The sequence below is a fragment of the Pristiophorus japonicus genome, chromosome 9, assembly GCF_044704955.1.
Source record: "Pristiophorus japonicus isolate sPriJap1 chromosome 9, sPriJap1.hap1, whole genome shotgun sequence".
Taxonomy (NCBI): Eukaryota; Metazoa; Chordata; class Chondrichthyes; family Pristiophoridae; genus Pristiophorus; species Pristiophorus japonicus.
Genome location: NC_091985.1, coordinates 76,808,614 through 76,827,503, shown reverse-complemented (window position 1 = coordinate 76,827,503; position 18,890 = coordinate 76,808,614). Strand labels below are relative to the sequence as shown.

At 42.4% G+C, this 18,890-nt stretch overlaps 1 protein-coding gene across 12 annotated transcripts in view; it reads right to left on the bottom strand.

The window, feature by feature from the left end:
* The window catches only part of angel2 (angel homolog 2 (Drosophila)), a 159,083-nt gene extending 140,413 nt beyond the window's left edge, over window positions 1-18,670 (bottom strand). For 4 of the 12 annotated variants that reach the window (XR_011595015.1, XM_070889487.1, XM_070889476.1 and 1 more), the window contains exons 1-3: window positions 17,767-18,274; window positions 17,476-17,583; window positions 11,892-12,577 (exon numbers count right to left, since the gene is read on the bottom strand). Coding sequence is in view for 11 of the 12 variants with exons in the window: in XM_070889487.1 (XP_070745588.1) it covers window positions 11,892-12,577; window positions 17,476-17,583; window positions 17,767-17,771 (799 nt within the window). In the remaining variant the exon portion in view is untranslated. Of the gene's footprint in view, window positions 1-11,891; window positions 12,578-17,475; window positions 17,584-17,766; window positions 18,275-18,520 lie in introns of those variants that run through there. The other 8 variants (XM_070889478.1, XM_070889479.1, XM_070889481.1 and 5 more) reach the window with 8 other exon arrangements.
* Window positions 18,671-18,890: the final 220 nt, after the last annotated feature.

The window sequence follows — 18,890 nt, the reverse complement described above, 5'->3', positions numbered from 1 at the left end:
CTCCCAGGTGGAGTTGCACTATTTGCTTAATATACAAGTACTTCATTTAATTATTCTCTCGTCTCAAAAATCTTCTCACCGCACCCCCTCCCCCCCAATCCCCCTCCGTCATTTGCCATGTTCCAGTCCCAGCTGACTGCAGCTACAATGTCCAAGTCAGCATCAAAGCACCTCAAAACTACTCCTGTCCTGGCAGAAACATCAGTCCCATTCAGTGACAAAAGAAACCTTGTCCCTTAGTTTGAAATATATAATGGTTTTAACTGTAGAAAACACTAGTTGAGGTTTCTCTCATTCACCACCACCAGCCCTCCGCCCCACAGGAACAAGGAAACGAACTGATGCAACACACAATGGGCCCAAGTTTCCACACGATAAAAAACGGGCGCCCACGCTGGAAAAAAAACGCGCGATTCTGGAGCGCCCTGCAGCTCCATGTCTGCTTGGCACGGCGCCCAGGGGGCGGAGCCTACCACTCGCGCTGATTTGGAAGTGGGAGGGGGCGGGTACCATTTAAATTAGTTTTTTTCCTGCCGGCAACCCTGCGCGTGTGCGTTGGAGCGTTTGCGCACGCGCAGTGTGAAAGAAACATTGGCACTCGGCCATTTTTGTAGTTCTTTGTAGCTGTTTAATTTTTGAACATTTTTTAATAAAAGCACATTGCCATCAGCACATCAGCACTGAGGCTTCTTGCAGCAGTGAGAAGGCTAGAGGAAGCCTCAGAAAGTTGAGGCAGCCGTTTCCCTCCCCCCCGGCCCGCCGTCGGGAACGGCTTCCTCCTCCCCCCCCCACCCCCCTTCACGGGAACGAACGGCTTCCTCCTCCCCCCCTCCCCCGCGGGAATGAACGGCTCCCCCCCCCCCCCCTGCCATCGGGAACGAACGGCTGCCTCAACTTGTGAGGCTTCTTGCAGCATTCTCCCAGGCTGAAGCACTTTCACACAGGTAGGAAGATGGTTTATTTAATCTTTTCTTTGCTTATAAATGTTTATTCAGGTTGGATTTATTTGTATAATATTTGTATAAGTATAAATAAGGATTTATTATAGAATTTAATGACTTCCCTTCCCCCCCCCCCCACCTCGTTCTGGACGCCTAATTTGTAACCTGCGCCTGATTTTTTAATGTGTAGACAAGGTTTTTTCAGTTCTACAAAAATCTTCACTTGCTCCATTCTAAGTTAGTTTGGAGTACGTTTTCACTGTGGAAACTTTCAAATCAGGTGTCAGTGGCCGGACACGCCCCCTTTTGAAGAAAAAATTCTGTTCCAAAGTGAAACTGTTCTAACTGACTAGAACTGCAGAAAAAAAATGTGGAGAATTGCGATTTCTAAGATAGTCCGTTCTCCACCAGTTGCTCCTAAAAATCAGGCGCAAATCATGTGGAAACTTGGGCCCATAGAATTTGTCAACAGAAGCTAAAAATCCCCAGCACCAGATTAAATTTCAAAGCAGAACATGAAGTGAGAGCAGCTCATGAGTTTCTTGAAGATCGAGACCATCTGCATGGTTGCCTCTGCTATTGTTGTTACTGACTACATCAATGCTGTTGTTGCTAGCCTTCCTTCATCATCCCTCCATAAATTTAAATTTGTGCAAAACTATGCTGTATGTATCTATCCCATACGGTCTCATTTGTCCATCAACCCTGTCCTCATTGGCTTCCCGTCCCCAGTGTATTAAATTTACAAACCTTGTCTTTATCTAAAAATCATTCCATGGACTTTACCCATCCCTAGCTCCAGACCCTCCCCCAGCTCCAAACCCCTCCCAAGTGCTCCATTCATTTGATTCAATGTTTAATTCATTACCCTCTCCCCCATCCCTTGGTCCCACCCCTGGTGGTGCAGTCTTCAGAATTGGTCTTGCTCTTTGAAACTCTCCCAAGAGCACTCTGCCTTAAAAAACTGTCACAAGATCTATCTTATCAATCATATCTGTTAACATTTCTCTTCCTGACTTGGCTTCCATTTCCAATGCATATCTGTGAATTGTCTTGGGATATTATGTTTAAAAGCTTTAAATTGAAATGGCATATAATGCTTGTGTAACACCAAGTCTCTGGGGCATCTGTAGCACATGTAAAGCTCATCCTCCAAATTTCTAACCATGTACATCTTACAACTTATCGGGAATTCCTCATATGTACCTCATATAGGGCACAGCTCTTCTTCTTAGACAGTCCCCCGGAGTCAAGGATGACTTGCTTTCACACTAAAATGAGTTCTAGGGTGATGAGACTAATGCGGGATCTACATTCTCTGTCACAGGTGAGGCAGATGGTGGTTGGGGGGGGGGGGGGGCGGGGATAGGTGAGTGGGTTGCTTATTTGGGTGGGATACAGATATGTGAGCTGACAAGAAAACCAAGGACTATCCTAAGATAAATCCGATATATCGAGCTCACCAAGGTTTGGCAGTATCCTTCAATCACATCCTGGGGAGATTCTCCAGGTCCAGAGCCAATATGGAAAGTCCACTATTCAGGACATTAACCATGAGATGCCTGAAGGGAATCTAAAAATGTGGACAACCTAGGTTGCAGGTTATGCTCACAAGGTGCTAGCCATGACTCACAGATTGTGTTACCAACATGTCTGTCTTCTCAGGGCTACACAATTTAAGACTTATGAGGAAAGTTTGAGTAGGTTGGGCCTCCACTCATTGGAGTTCAGAAGAATGAGAGGTGATCTTATCGAAACGTGTAAGATTATGAGGGGGCTTGACAAAGTGGATGCAGAGAGAATGTTTCTACTCGGGGGAGACTAGAACGGGAGGGCATAATCTTAGAATAAGGGGCTGCCCATTTAAAACTGAGATGAGGAGGAATTTCTTCTCAGAGGATTGTGGATCTGTGGAATTCGCTGCCTCAGAGAGCTGTGGAAGCGGAGACATTGAATAAATTTAAGACAGAAATAGATAGTTTCTTAACCGATAAGGGAATAAGGGGTTATGGAGAGCGGGCAGGGAAGTGGACCCGAGTCCATGATTGGATCAGCCATGATCGTATTAAATGGCGGAGCAGGCTCGAGGGGCTGGATGGCCTACTCCTGCTCCTATTTCTTATGTTCTTTTTACATGCATTAGATTCAGGAGCTAAACATACATTACATGGAATTCTGCTCAACTGCATTGTATAGTTATGTTCAGCTGAGAACTGCAGCACCAACTTCTCTATTTACCCTTGGATGGCACTGGCATTTTTGGTAGTTAGAAGAAGAATCTCTTCGAGACCTCAATCACAAAGTCAGCAAATTAATTGCGGCATCCTTATTACAGAAACAATTATATCCTAGCTAAACAGCCTTATGGCATGGGGCGGGACAAACATGTCCACCCAAACAGCACATTGGCTGCTTTTGCTCCCATTACATTGAGGAACCCAATAAATTGGGAGTACTCCACCTTATATTGGACCATAGGAAGTCACATTTATTCAGAGTGCATGATGGTCATTATACCCCACCCCAAATTACCCAGATAATACACTCTCGGGATTGGTAGCAACAAAGGCACCCATTCAACACAGTTCATCAGCCTTCATTTACAAGTCATCATCTACCAGTGTAACATCTATCAGAACCCCAACAGGTTCACAATGTGGTTTTCAGTAGTTACTGCACATTTATGGATGCAGCATTCCACTTGCATCCATATTTGGATGACTAGTTAGTCAGGTGGTTGAAACAGCACTCAGCACCTTCCCAGAGTTTCATAATCACCACACAGAACCTTAGGACCTCAATGGGATGCAATTTTATTTGGTCGAAAGGAGGGAGTTTTCAGACATACTTGCTATAAATATGGCCAGGATCACCTCCCATCATGGGTGTGATTTTCTCTCATTGCTGGGGGTGGGGATAGAGGAGAAAAAGATCAGGTTCTACTCCCAGAATCAGAATACTTCCAATTGGTATGATTCTTGAACACCAACAACTATTTAGGACAAGATCTCCCATCAGTATTAGCTGATACTTTGATTAGTTCCTATAAAACATCCATTAATAGGGCTTATAATACAAAAGGGAAACCACCTGTTAATAGGAGTGAAACCATGAGGTCAGCTACCCTTCCCATCCCCCAAAACTCTCATTATGGAGATCCTGTACTACAGTACCTACCTTTGCTGCAATAAATAGGTATAGTGTCAATTGACTTTGAAAATCATGACCATATTTTTGATTCAATTTAATGTCGGTGTAGTGGACACTAAAGAAACATCTGCTCTAAAAATGCATGATCAGAGAATGGGCCAGATTTTGTGGTCAAGGTAACTGTGAGGCTAATGGCGCTCGCTGTTATTTATGCATAAATGGTACATCAATTTCAGAGGAGCAGATGTGCAGTTGAATGCCAATATCCAAAGGTTGCTGACCGAGTTGCACTGCACCGCTGTTAGCTTTGTGAAAATAGCACTTCATTGTCTGCCTCACCATTGATGTGCATTGAATGCCGTGAAGTTGCTGTATTTGCACTGTAAATACGAACTAAACTCGCCACAGAAGTCGTCTCATTTCAAGCCTTTAAATTACGTGATAATTGTTAATTACTGCCAATGAACCTCTCTGGTACTGAAAATGAACTATTACAAGTGCGGAGTCTCATTCATTCAGGTATTAATCTGTGCCCGTCTTTCCCGCACTTCCATATTTGAATCTCTCCAAATCAGGTTTCCGGCCCCGCACAGGACTGAAGTGGCCCTTATTAAAGTCACAAATTACATTCTTTGTCACTGTTACCGTGGTAAACTTTCCCTCCTCATCCTACAACCTATCTGCAGCCTTCGACACAGTTGACCACACAATCCTCCACCAACACCTCTCCTCCGTCGTCCAGCTGGGTGGAACCGCCCTGCTCAGTTCCATTCTTATCGAATCGTAGTCAGAGAATCACTTGCAATAGCTTCTTTTCTCACTTCCACACCGTTCCCTCTGGAATCCCCAAGGATCTATCCTTGGCCCCCTTCTATTTCTCATCTACATGCTACCCCTCGGCGACCTCATCCAAAAACACATCAGGTTCCACATGTATGCCGACGACACCCAGATCTGTCTCAGCACCACCTCTCTGAAGCCCTCCACGAATTCTGATTTGCCATGCTGCTTGTCTGACATCCATTAGTGAATGAGCAGAAATTTCCTGCAACTAAATATTGGGAATACTGAAGCCATTGTCTTTGGTTCCCGCCACAAAAGTCCAATCCCTTAGCACTGTTGCCACCCCTGGCAACTGTCTGAAGATGAGCCAGACCATTCACAAACTTGGTGTTGTGTTTGATCCCAAGACGAGCTACCGACCACTTACCCGCTACCGACCACTTACCCGCTCCATCACCAAGACTGCCTACTTCCACTTCTGTAACATCGCCCGGCTCCGTCCCTGCCTCAGCTCATCACCTGCTGATACCCCCATCCATACCTTTGTTGCCTCTAGGCTATTCCAATGCTCTGCTGGCTGCCCTCCCAGCTTCCACCCTTTTTTTAAAAATGTGTTCATAGGATGTGGGCGTTGCTGGCATGGCCAGCATTTATTGCCCATCCCTAATTACCCTTAAGAAGATGGTGGTGAGCCACCTTCTTGAGCTCCCGCAGTCCGTGTGGTGAAGGTACTCCCATAGTGGTGTTAGGGAGGGAGTTCCAGGATTTTCACGGAACGGCGATATACTTCCATGTCAGGATGGTGTGTGACTTGGAGAGGAATGTGGAGGTGATGGTGTTCCCATGCACCTGCTGCCCCTGTCCTTCTAGGTGGTAGAGGTCACGGGTTTGGGAGGTGCTGCCGAAAAAGCCTTCGCAAGTTGCTGCAGTGCATCTTGTAGATGGTACACACTGCAGACCATGTTGCGCCGGTGGTGGAGGGAGTGGATGATGAAGGTGGTGGATGGGATGCCAATCAAGTGGGCTGCTTTGTACTGGATGCTGTTGAGCTTCTTGAGTGTTGTTGGAGCTGCACTCATCCAGGCAAGTGGAGAGTATTTCATCACACTCCTGATTTGTGTCATGTCGATGGTGGGAAGGCTTTTGGGAGTAAGGAGATGAGACACTTGCTGCAGAATACCCAGCCTCTGACCTGCTCTTGTTGCCACAGTATTTATGCAGTTGGTCCAGTTAAGTTTCTGGTCAATGGTGACCCCCAGGATGTTGATGGTGGGGGATTCAGCAATGGTAATGCCGTTAAATGTCAAGGGGCAGTGGTTAGACTCTCACTTGTTGGAGATAGTCATTGCCTGGCACTTGTGTGGCGCGAATGTTACTTGCCACTTATCAGCCCAACCCTGAATGTCGTCCAGGTCTTGCTGCAAGCGGGCATGGATTGCTTCATTATCTGAGGAGTTGCGAATGGCACTGAACACTGTGCAGTCATCAGCGAACATTCCCACTTCTGACCTCATCAGGTTCTGAGGAAGGGTTATCGACCTGAAACATTAATTGTTTCTTTCTCCACAGATGTTGCCTGACCTGTTGAGTATTTCCAGCATTTTCTGTTTTTATTTCTTTCCCTCTCTTTTTCTGTTTCTGTGACTGATTTGATATTGCATTCACCCACTCTAATTTACACTTCCTTCTCAGGCCTTGCACTGTTTATTTCTGATTGGGTAAGAAGATACAGTTGGTTACTCAGGTTCCAGATGCCCGGTTTTCCTTGCTGCGACATTATCAACTCACACTTTCAGCAACTTAGTGGGCCAAAAGGGTGCAGGGGCAAGTCTAATCAATAGCAGATGCCGTTAAGATGCCCTGCTGCAGCAAAATCTGGCCCATTATGTTCACCTGGCATAAACGTTTCAATGGGGGGGGGGGGGGGGGAGGAAGGGGGCGGGTATATAAAACTGGATTAAAAAAATAGGGTGTGTGGTCCCAAAGGTATCCATGAAATTATAGACCAAAAAAGCTTCCCTGAAAAAAAGAGACAAAAATACTAAAATCTGGTTACGACTTACACAAATCAGTAGTTGCTATATCAACTAGAAATAGAAGTTAAATGCATATAAAACCTAAACCCCTTAGCATGTGTTAGCAACTCCTTGTGCAAAATCTTTGTTTAAAAGTGGTACAAAATAGTTAAGCAGGTATTCTGAATAAAGTCAAAGTTCAGTCAGGTTACTTTTTTTGGATAACATCTGCAAGCACTTTGTTCTGTCCCCCCCTCTCCAACACTCATTTAAATCTTAAATTTATAGCCAACTTTATCCAAACTCAGGATATAGTGTGGAAAAAGAACCAGAAAGGGCTGCACACTCAGGATCATTCTGTGCTAGATTCTAGTTCTAATGGTTCTTTCTTGAATAAAACAACATTTTTAAAAAATAACTATTTAATACATAATTGCTATTTCCAAACTTGAAAAGGTAATTAATTAAACAAAATACATTGATGGCAAAGGAGGCGATGTGTTACAGCTGCAATATGTGGGAGCTAGTGGACACCCAGTGTTATCCACGGCGACCACATCTGCAGTAAGTGTTGTTGATGAGCTGGAGTCCAAGCTTCAGACACTGACACATCAGGGAGGGGGAGGGCTGTGTTCCAGCAGTCACACCCCTTAAGTTAAATAATTCAAATTTAGTCCGTGGTCAGGGGCAGGAGGATGCAAGTACAAGCGAGGCAGGTATGCGGATCTAGGATGTAGTGATGGAGGAGCCTTAGCCCTTGCAATTGTCCGACAGGTACGAGCAGGGACTGCAGGGGAGGATGAGCAAACTGACCACAGCTCCGTGGGACAGGGGGCCATTCAAGTGGGGGGAGTAAAAAGAAATGTTGTAGTGGTAGGGGACAGTATAGCTAGTTCTCTGCAGCCAAGGGCATGAGTCCCGAAGGCTGTGTTGCCTGCCCGGTGCCAGGGTTAAGGACATCTCCTCTGAGCTGGAGAGGAACTTGGAGTGGGAGGGGAAAGATCCAGTTGTCATGGTCCACGTACCAATGACATAGGTAGGACAAACAAAGGGGTTCTGCTGAGAGTATGAGCAGCTAGGGGCTAAATTAAAAAGCAGAACCACAAAGGTAATAATCTCTGGATTACTACCTGAGCTACAAGCAAATTTGCATAGGGTAAATAAGATCAGAGAGATGAACGCATGGCTCAAAGATTGGTGTGGGAGAAATGGATTTTGATTCATGGGGCACTGGCACCAGTACTGAGCTGTTCCGTCAGAACAGGCTTCATTGGAACCAGGCTGGGACCAGTATCCTGACTATTTGAATAACTAGAGCTGTAAACTAAATAGTGGGGGGAGGGATCAGGTGAGCGGAAATGTAAAAAGTCAAACAGAAAGGAGAAGACAATAGTGCAGGGGTAATGATAACCAGTGTGACAGGAAGGGACAGACGTATAAACATAAGAGTGCATCAGAAAGTGAGGCCAGTAGGGAAAAATGGTAAAAAGACAAAATTAAAAGCTCTTTATCTGAATGCATGCAACATTTGTAACAAGATAGATGAGTTGATGGCACAAATAGAAATAAATGGGTATGAATCTGATAGCCATTGCAGAGACGTGGTTACAAGGTGGCCACGGCTGGTAACTGAATATTCAGAGGTATTTGACATTACGGAAGGATAGGCAGAAAGGAAAAGGAGGTGGGGTAGCTCAGTTAATAAAGGATGAGATCAGTGCAGTAATGAGAAATGATATTGGCTCAGAAGTACAAGATGTAGAATCAGTTTGGGTGGAGATAAGAAATAATATGGGGAATAAGTCACCGGTGGGAGTAATTTTTGGGCCCCTGAAGAGTTTAAATCAAGAAATAATGGAGGCTTGTAAGAAAGGTACAGCAATAATGATGGGTAATTTTAATCTTCACATTGATTGGACAAATCAAATTGGCAAAGGTAGCCTTGAGGAAGAGTTCATAGAGTATATTCGGAATGGTTTCATCGAACAATACGTTCTGGTAATGTGTAATGAGACTGGATTAATTAATGATAAAGGATCCTCTTGGGAAGAGTGATCATGGTGGAATTTCAAATTCAGTTTGAGGGTGAGGAAGCTAGGTCTCAAACTAGTGTCTTGAACTTAAATTAAGGCAATTACAAAGGTATGAAGGCAGAGTTGGCTAAAGTTGACTGGGAAAATAGATTCAAGGGTAAGATGGTAGATGAGCAGTGGCAAACCTTTAAGGAGATATTACATAACTCTCAGCAAAGATATATTCCAGTGAGAAAGAAAGACTCTAAGAGAAGGATGAACCATCCGTGGCTAACTAAGGAAGTAAAGGATGCTATCAAATTCAAAACAAAGGCATACAATGTTGCAGAGAATAGTGGAAGGCCAGAGGATTGGGAAATTTTTAGAAACCAGCAATGGACGGCTAAAAAACAGAGAAAATAGTTGAGAGAGTAAACTAGCAAGAAATATAAAAATAGACAGTAAGGGCTTCTACAGGTATATAAAAAGGAAGAGAGTAGCTAAAGTAAACATTGGCTCTTAGAGGATGAGACTGGAGAATTAATAATGGGAAACAGGAAAATGGCAGAGACTTTGAATAAATATTTTGTATCGGTCTTCACAGTAGAAGACACTAAAAGCATCCCAATAATAAGGGCCTATTGGGAAGGGGAAACTTAAAACAATCACTATCACTAGAGAAGAAGTACTAGGTAATGGGACTAAAGGTGGACAAGTCCCCTGGACCTGATGGCTGGCATCCTAGGTCTTAAAAGAAGTGACTGCAGAGATAGTGGATGCATTGATTGTAATCTACCAAAATTCCCTGGATTCTGGAGAGGTCTCAGTGGATTGGAAAACCACAAACGTAACGCCCCTATTCAAGAAAGGAGGGAGACAGAAAGCTGGAAACTATAGACCAGTTAGACTAACATCTGTCATTGGGAAAATACTGGAGTCCATTATTAAAGAAGTAGCAGCAGGACATTTAGAAAATCATAATAAAACCATGCTGACTCTGCTTGACAGTATGAAAGGGAAATCGTGTTTGACAAATTTGCTGGATTTCTTTGAGGATCTAATGAGCAGGGTGGATAAAGAGGAACCAGTGGATATCGCGTATTTAGATTTCCAGAAGGTATTCGATAAGGTGTCACATAAAAGGTATAAAAGGCATAAGATAACAGCTCATGGAGTTGGGGTAATATATTAGCATGGATAGAGGATTGGCTAACTGACAGAAAACAGAGTGTCGGGTTAAATGAGTCATTTTCAGGTTGACAAACTGTAACTAGTGGGGTGCCACAGGGATCAGTGCTGGGGTTACAATCTATATTAATAACTTGGAGGAAGGGACTGAGTGTAATGTAGCCAAATTTGCAGATGATACAAAGATAGGTGGGATAGCAAGTTGTGAGGAGGACGCAAAGAATCTGCAAAGGGATATAGATAGGCTGAGTGAGTGGGAAAAAATTGGGCAGATGGGATTGTAATGTGGGAAAATGTGAGGTTATCCACTTTGGGAGGAAAAATAAAAAATCTAATTATTAGTTAAATGGGGAGAGATTACAAAACGCTGAAGTACAGAGGGATCTGGGGGTCCTTGTACATGAAATACAAGAAGTTAGCATGCAGGTACAGCAAGTAATCAGGAAGGCAAATCGGATGTTGGCCTTTATTGCAAGGGGGATGGAGTAGAAAAGTAATCAAGTCCTGTTACAACTGTACAGGAAGTTGGTGAGACCACACCTGGAGTACTGTGTATAGTTTTGGTCTCTTTATTTAAAATGAAGGATATAATTGCATTAGAGGCAGTTCAGAGAAGGTTCACGAGTGTGATTCCTGAGATGAAGGGGTTGTCTTATGAAGAAAAGTTGAGCAGGTTGGGCCTATACTCATTGGAGTTTAGAAGAATGAGGGGTGATTTTATTGAAACATATAAGATTTTGAGGGGGGCTTAACAGGGCAGATGCAGAGGGGACATAGAAACATAGAAAACAGGTGCAGGAGTAGGCCATTCGGCCCTTCGAGCCTGCACCGACATGCAATAAGATCATGGCTGATCATTCCTTCAGTACTCCTTTCCTGCTTTCTCTCCATACCCCTTGATCCCCTTAACCGTAAGAGCCATATCTCACTCCCTCTTGAATATATCCAGTGAACTGGCATCAACAACTCTCTGCGGCAGGGAATTCCACAGGTTAACAACTCTCTGAGTGAAGAAGTTTCTCCTCATCTCAGTCCTAAATGGCCTACCCCTTATCCTAAGACTGTGTCCCCTGGTTCTGGACTTCCCTAATATCGGGAACATTCTTCCCGCATCTAACCTGTCCAGCCCCGTCAGAATCTCATATGTTTCTATGAGATCCCCTCTCATCCTTCTAAACTCTTCGTGGGGGAATCTAGAACTCGGGGGAATAGTTTCAGAATAAGGGATAGCCCATTTAAAAGGGAAATGAGGAGGAATTTCTTCTCAGAGGGTTGTGAATCTTTGGAATTCTCTGCCCCAGAGAGCGGTGGAGGTTGGGTCATTGAATATATTTAAGGTGGAGATAGATAGATTTTTGAATGATAAAAGAGTCGGGGTTATGGGGAGCAGGCATGGAAATGTAGTTGAGTCCACGATCAGCCATGATCTTATTGAATGGCAGAGCAGGCTAGGGGGGCTAAATGGCCTACTCCTGCTTCTTACGTTCTGTACAAATATTGACTGTTGGGGGGCTTAACATTAATTTAACATTTTTACAAAACAAAAACCTTGCCAAAACCTCAAAAGTTGTATGGTTCTTTAGGTACAACTAATAAGAATGCTTTCCAATTTTGTTTGTAGGTCAGAACAGCATTGTAATTTCACTTCGTAAAGTAGTCCTCAAGAGAAAGCATCCCTCGAGCTTTTCATAAAGGATATGCCACTGTATTTACAGGTGTTATCATAAGCCATTACTTTTCTTCATCGAGAGATAGTTTTTGCATCAAAACAGGTAATGGGATTAAACATTAATCAATTTTACCTTTTATGAGTTTAGTTTCTTGATCTTCAATCACTTTGGGGACACACGAATTTCCCATTTCGTTGCCAAGAAAAGCAACACAGCCAGTATTCTCTTGAGCTACATGATTCGTATTATCTGAATCTGAAGGAATCAGTTCTTTCTGATTTGCTGGATCATGCTTTCTTCGTTTAGCTTGCGGTGTATTGTCATTTGGCTCCATAGAACAGCTAGAGGATTGATTTATTGAACTTAAACCTTGGTGTGAAGATCTGCCTCTTGTCCATGAACCACCACAAAAGATCAACGGCGGTGTGCAACGGAAAGGTGGTCTCCAATGGGAAGGTGAACTCCAATGGGTAGGTGGTGTCCAATGGGAAGGTGAACTCCAATGGGTAGGTGGTGTCCAATGGGAAGGTGGTATCCAATGGGAAGGTGAACTCCAATGGGTAGGTGGTGTGCAATGGAAAGGTGGTGCCCAATGGAAAGGTGGTGTCCAATGGGAAGGTGAACTCCAATGGGAAGGTGAACGCCAATGGAAAGGGCGATGACTCCTAAAACCATGTGGATTCAGTGCCTCAGAAGCAAAACTGGATGACCACTGAGGACAGGGAAAGTTTGAGGTTTTATAAAACCATTGCGGGACCTCTGAGCGGACAATGTTGCTCCTGCCAAAGCTGTGCAGATGACGAGTAAGCATGTGTTGGCTAGAAAACACAAACATAAATTATTAACTTACTGTTTCATGAAGTGCATGTCTTCATCACAACAAACTCTGGAATTAAGTCTAGGTGCAATACAACAAATACATAAAACTATGGTTAAAATCTGTATCAGTCAAATAAAAGTAGCAACAGTGTTCACTTGGTAAAACAAAGTGAACAACTGGTAAATACCTTAAATTTTAAATATGACCATTGAAGCGTTAAAATCATTTGTATGAGTGGCCAATTTGTCTTTATTACTATAAAGATTTGCACAGCAGTGTACAGTACAAGTAAATTGTGAAGAACTAATTTCTGAATTGACCTGCGAGATTACAGCGCTCTTCAAAATTTGGTATTTCTTGAGAACATAAATGAAAAAGCTCAGGTTAAAGTGCATGTATTCATCTGGAAGATTTAAATAGGGAGAATATTTTTTAATTGTCAAAGGATTAGAGATTACTGTAGAAATAATACAGAAAAACTACAATTGCAGGAAATTAAATAAAAACAAAAATACACATTTGCATTAGGGAGTCGGGAACAATTTTCCAAAAATTTTCCTGAAAATAACCATAAATGTTTTTGGGTTACTAAATTCCTGCAGCTAGCAATTAAGGAGGACGGTGCAGATAAGATGACCACTGATGGTCATTTCTTATCCCTTTTTTGTATATTCTTCCTCAGAAATGTAAATACTCTAATCATATTGTGGATACCAGGCTCAACATAAATAAGAATGTTCAGCAAATTTGTACACACCTCCACAGAGTTGGCATTTCTCCAAACAGCTAAGTGAAATAAAATGTTGCCCATTTTTACTTACTCCCTTTGAAGAATTAAAATAGATGCTAGATGACTATTCAACTTTATTTATTTTTTATTCATTCTTGGGATGTTGGAGTCGCTGGCAAGGCCAGCATTTATTGCCCATCCCTAATTACCCTTATTTTGTTTTGAATTGAAACAGACTGACTGTTTTCTTTTAAACCATGACAGCCTACTAAATTTACCAACCCAATCCTCCCAGGATCCCAAAGGAAATAGCCATGGAGCCTATCCTATTCATAGAACACATTAGTGACCTTCACAAGATAGCAATGTAGGCAGAATGCCTGAAGCTTGTGTGGAAAGGCACTATGTTTAGAACATAGTGTATTAACCAAAAAGGGATTTCAAGAACAATGCACTACAATGGAAGGAAAGAAAAGACGTGGGTGGCAGTGTTGGTTAAGGAAAATGTCACAGTGCTGGAGAGAGGATGTCCTGAGGGGTCAAGGACAAAATCCATTTGGTTAGAGTTAAGAAATAGAGGTGCCATTCATTACACTACTAGGTGTATTCTATAGGCCACCAACTTGTGGGAAAGATATAGAGGAGCAAATTTGCAGGGAAATTACAGAAAGGTGCAAGAACTAGAGTAGTGATAATGGGGGACTTCAATTATCCTAATACAGACTGGGATAGTAATAGTGTAAAGAACAGAGAGGGGGAAGAATTTCTGAGGTGTGTTCAGGAGAACTTTTTTGATCAGTACATTTTCAGCCCAATGATGAAGGAAGCATTGCTGGATCTGGCAAATGAGGCGAGTCAAGTGGAGCAAGTGTCAGTAGAACATTTAGGGAACAGTGATCACAGTATCATAAGATTCAGATTAGCTATGGAAAAGGACAGGGAGCAATTTAGAGTAAAAATACTTAATTGGAGGAAGGCAAATTTCAGTGGGTTTAGAACGGATCTGGGGCTGGCCTAGGTAAATTGGAATCAAAGATTGGTAGGCAAAACTGTAATCAAACAATGGGCTGCCTTTAAAGAGGAGATGGTTCGGGTACAGTTGAGGTACATTCCCACAAGGGGGAAAGGTAGGGCAACTAAAGCCAGGTGGACAAAAGAGATAAGAGAGTAAGATGAAGCAGAAAAAGAGTGCCTATGACAAATATCAGGTTGACAACACAAGTGAGAATCAGGCTGAATATAGAAAATTCAGAGGGGACGTGAACAAGAAAATAAGATGGACAAAGAGAGAGTATGAGAATAGATTGGCAGCTAAGATAAAGGGGAATTCAAAAGTCTTCTATAGACATATAAATAAGAAACAGTTAGTAAGAGGAGGGGTGGGGCCAAAAAGGAGACCTATACATGGAGGCAGAGGGCATGGCTGAGGTGCTAAATGATTACTTTGCATCTGTTTTCACCAAGGAAGAAGACGCTGCTAAAATCAGTGAAAGAGAAGGTAGTGGAGATATTGGATGCATAAAAATTGATAAAGAGGAGGTACTAGAAAAGCTGTCTGTACTTAAAGTTGATAAGTCACCAGGACCGGATGGGATACATTCTAGGATGTTGAGGGAAATTAAGGAGGAAATCGCGGAGGTATAATTGGCCATAATCTTCCAATCCTCCTTAGATATGTAGGTGATGCCAGAGGACTGGTGAATTGCAAATGTTATACCCTTGTTCAAAAAAGGGTGTAAATAAAACCCAGCAACTACAGGCCAGTCAGCGTAACCTTGGTAGTGGGGAAGCTTTTAGGAACGATAATCAGGGACAAAGTTAACAGTTACTTGGACAAGTGTGAATTAATTAAAGAAAGCCAGCACGGATTTGTTAAAAGCAAATCACGTTTAACCAAATTGATCGAATTTTTTGATGAGGTAATAGAGGGTTGATGGCAATGAGGTGGTGTACATGGACTTCCAAACCGTGTTTGAAAAAGTGCCAAATAGGCTTGCAAGCAAAGTTGAAGCCCATGGAATAAAAGGAGCAGTGACAGCATAGATACGAAATTGGCAAAGTGACAGGAAAGAGTGGTGGTGAATGGTTATTTTTTGGACTGGAGGAAGGTATAGAGCGGTGTTCCCCAGGGGTCAGTACTAGGATCACTGCTTTTCTTTAATGACTTGGAAATGGGTGCATTAGGCACTATTTCAAAATCTGCAAATGACACAAAACTTGGAAGTAAAGTGAATAGTGATAGACTTCAAGAAAACAGGCTGGTGAAATGGCCACGTGACAGATGAAATTTAATGCAGAAAAGCAATACCTTTTGGTAGGAAAAACGAGGAGAGACAATATAAACTAAAGGATACAATCCTAAAGGGGGTGCATGAACAGAGACACCTGGGGATATGTATGTTCACAAATTGTTGAAGGTGACAGAGCAAGTTGAGAAAGTGTTTAAAAAAAATAACAGATCCTGGGCTTCGTAAACAGTGGCAGAGAGTACAAAGCAAGGATGTTATGATGAATCGTTATAAAGCACTGGTTCAGCCTCAACTGGGGTATTGTGTCCAATTCTGGGCACTGTACTTTAGGAAGGACGTGAAGGCCTTAGAGAGGGTGCAGAAAAGATTTACGAGAATGGTTCAGGGATGAGGGACTTCAGTTACATGGATAGACTAGAGAAGCCAGGGTTGTTCTCCTTAGAGCAGAGAAGATTGAGAGGAGATTTGTTAGAGGGCTCTAAACAGAATAAATAGAGAGAAACTGTTCCCATTGGCGGGTCGAGAACCAGATTTAAGGTGATTGGCAAAAGAACCAAAGGCGACACGAGGAAAAACATTTTTACGCAGCAAGTTGTTTGGATCTGTAATGCACCACCTGAAAGGGTGGTGGAGGCAGACTTAATCATGGCTTTCATAAGGGAACTGGATAAGTACCTGAAGGAATTTTTAAAAAAATTAACAGGACTATGGTAAAAGGGTGGGGGTGTGGGACTAACTGAAATGCTCTTGCAGAGATGGCACGGGCTTTACGGGCCGAATGACCTCCATCTGTGCTATAACCATTCTATGATTCTAATTAACTCTAAAGCACTTTGGGACATTCTGGGGTAGTGAAAGGTGCTATGTAAATACAAGTTCTTTCTTTAAAAATGTTGAAGCCTCTTAAAAAATGCCCGTGCATTTACAATTACACTTTTTATCCATGTTTATTTTTAGGTTACAACTGGCTCAGCTTAGCAGAGCCTTCAAAACTCAGGCCATCTTAGTTTCAATTTGACATGGATCCCTAGTTATCAGTAGGACATACATTCAGCTAAGGGGCAAGGTCAGTGCTTAACTGAGTTTCATGTTATCTGAACACATCTACAATGAGAACTCATTTCACTGACTGATATTTTGTTCAGATACAGGAAGTTAACAGACTGCTCTGAATAGTAGCATTTTGACAGTAGTATTCATCGAGACTTAAGGTGATCAAAAGTTAATTCAATTATTATGAATGAAATCCCAATACGTAACTTGAAAGTGATGAAAACGTTTCTACATTCCATGGCTATGTTTAAATCATCATGTTGATTTATGGAAGACAAGATATGGAATGATGGAAATCTCATAACTTACAAGGGCTTTTTTTAACATGATCAAGCCATTGTGACTGCATTATCAGAAATGAATTTTGTTTATGTTCTGCATTCTAACTTTATCAATTTAAAATTATATGCTGCCCCAGATCAAACCTGGCTCAGGATGTGGGAGAGAGATAAAAATGCACTTTCCAAGGTTGTACTGAGAAAAAATAAACACTTGCATTTATATAGTGCCTTTCACGACCACTGGATATCTCAAAGTGCTTTAGTGTTAGCCAGGATTTCCGCTCCATATGGCCGTTGGGTACCTATGCTAAAAGTGTGTCAATAGCATTAGCTCAGCCTCACATCGGTTTACTGGCACTTACTGTCCAAGACCACACAGGCATTTTGGACAAGATACCACACACAAGATTACCTCCACCCCAATACTCATAGACCTGTAAAGTTCTACAATTTCAGAAGACTGGCAAGAGGAAGGAAAAATAGACAACGTGGTAGGGACTAAAATGTGTAATTTAATGTAGGGATTTTCCATTTGTCAAATTATGCCAGCTAGTGTGGATATGAACACTAAGTGAATTCCTACCCTCTTAAATTCTGTGTATTCAGCCTAGCAGAGTACCCAAAAGGTGTAAATCTGTTGTCATTCATTCTTCCAAGAACTGCAGCAGAAACTCTGTTCTTCCAGGATCTACTGAATCAAACCCACAAAACAATATATATATATATATAAAATATTAAAACAAAGGCCTAAAATACTTTTACGTATCAACCATTTATACAATTTCATCAGTCTTTATTGTTGGATGGTCATGGACTTATTAATAACAATATTTACGATCATAAAGTGCGGGGAAATTAAATTCAAACACTGAACTGCATTTATTTTTGTGCAGAGATGGATCAACACGGATATACTTTAACCAAAATCAGCGGGTCGCTCTCACTCCAAGAATGGCATTCGGCTGCTGCTACGTTCCAGTAAAAACAAAGAATGTTTTCGTAACTTTTCCTGCTTCTTTCATTGGACTTTTAAAACATTAAACTTCTTACGGAGAAACGTTGATCCTCCGCTGTAAACATGTCCCGAGTAGCTGAGCTGCGTGGGCCGACTAATGAGATTTCAAATGAAAGACAATTAACCACCACTTACGGTGTCACCAACAGAAAGTTATTGTGCTCGCTTCAAAGCACATGTTGCTGGTAATGGTATCTACTCGTTAATTGATGCGAGTTGTTGTTATTAAAACCAGGAGACTCGAGCGGCCTATTCAAACCGCCTACCGCCGGTTCCAGGCCTCGGCTTCTCCCCACCACCGCCTGGGCTGGAGCCGAGCACGCTCGGCATTCTGGGAGCTGTAGTCCGCCAGTCCGGATGAGCTGCTTCTTTGTCACGGGGCGGCGCGACCAGAAAACTACATCGCACGCATGCGCGCGCCAATCCGTCGACCATTCCTACGGCGCACCGCGAGGTTCAATATATATAGAGGGGGGAAAACAAAATCATAGCTATAGAAGAAAACAAAAGCAAATCTATAATTAATTCAAGTCTACGCACAAACCACAATAAGGGAGTTTAATTTGTTTTAAATCATAAGATAAATAAGGTAGAAATTCTAATATTAACTTACATGTAGAAGTACATGGTTGCTGCGCTGGTGTTGTAGCAATAACACTGGTCCGCTCAAAACAGGTAACAATTGAAAGAGACTTTTAAAATATTTTTATAACATTAATCAATACCAGTCCCCCAAGAAATGACAACTCTGCTGAAAAGGTACCCTCTGTTACAAGGGCGGGCTTAAAATAATACTCGGGGATGATGGACCTCGTGAGAGGCATCATAAAAAATTAACCAGACAAATGTTGCAGCGCTCGTTTACATTAAATTCGTGCTGGTTCAGTCATAATGAAATTCTATCTGGATTTTTTTGAAGTGCAATTATTGAAATACTCACCCTGTCATTTGTTTTGTTACAAGTTACTTTACATATATCGTGG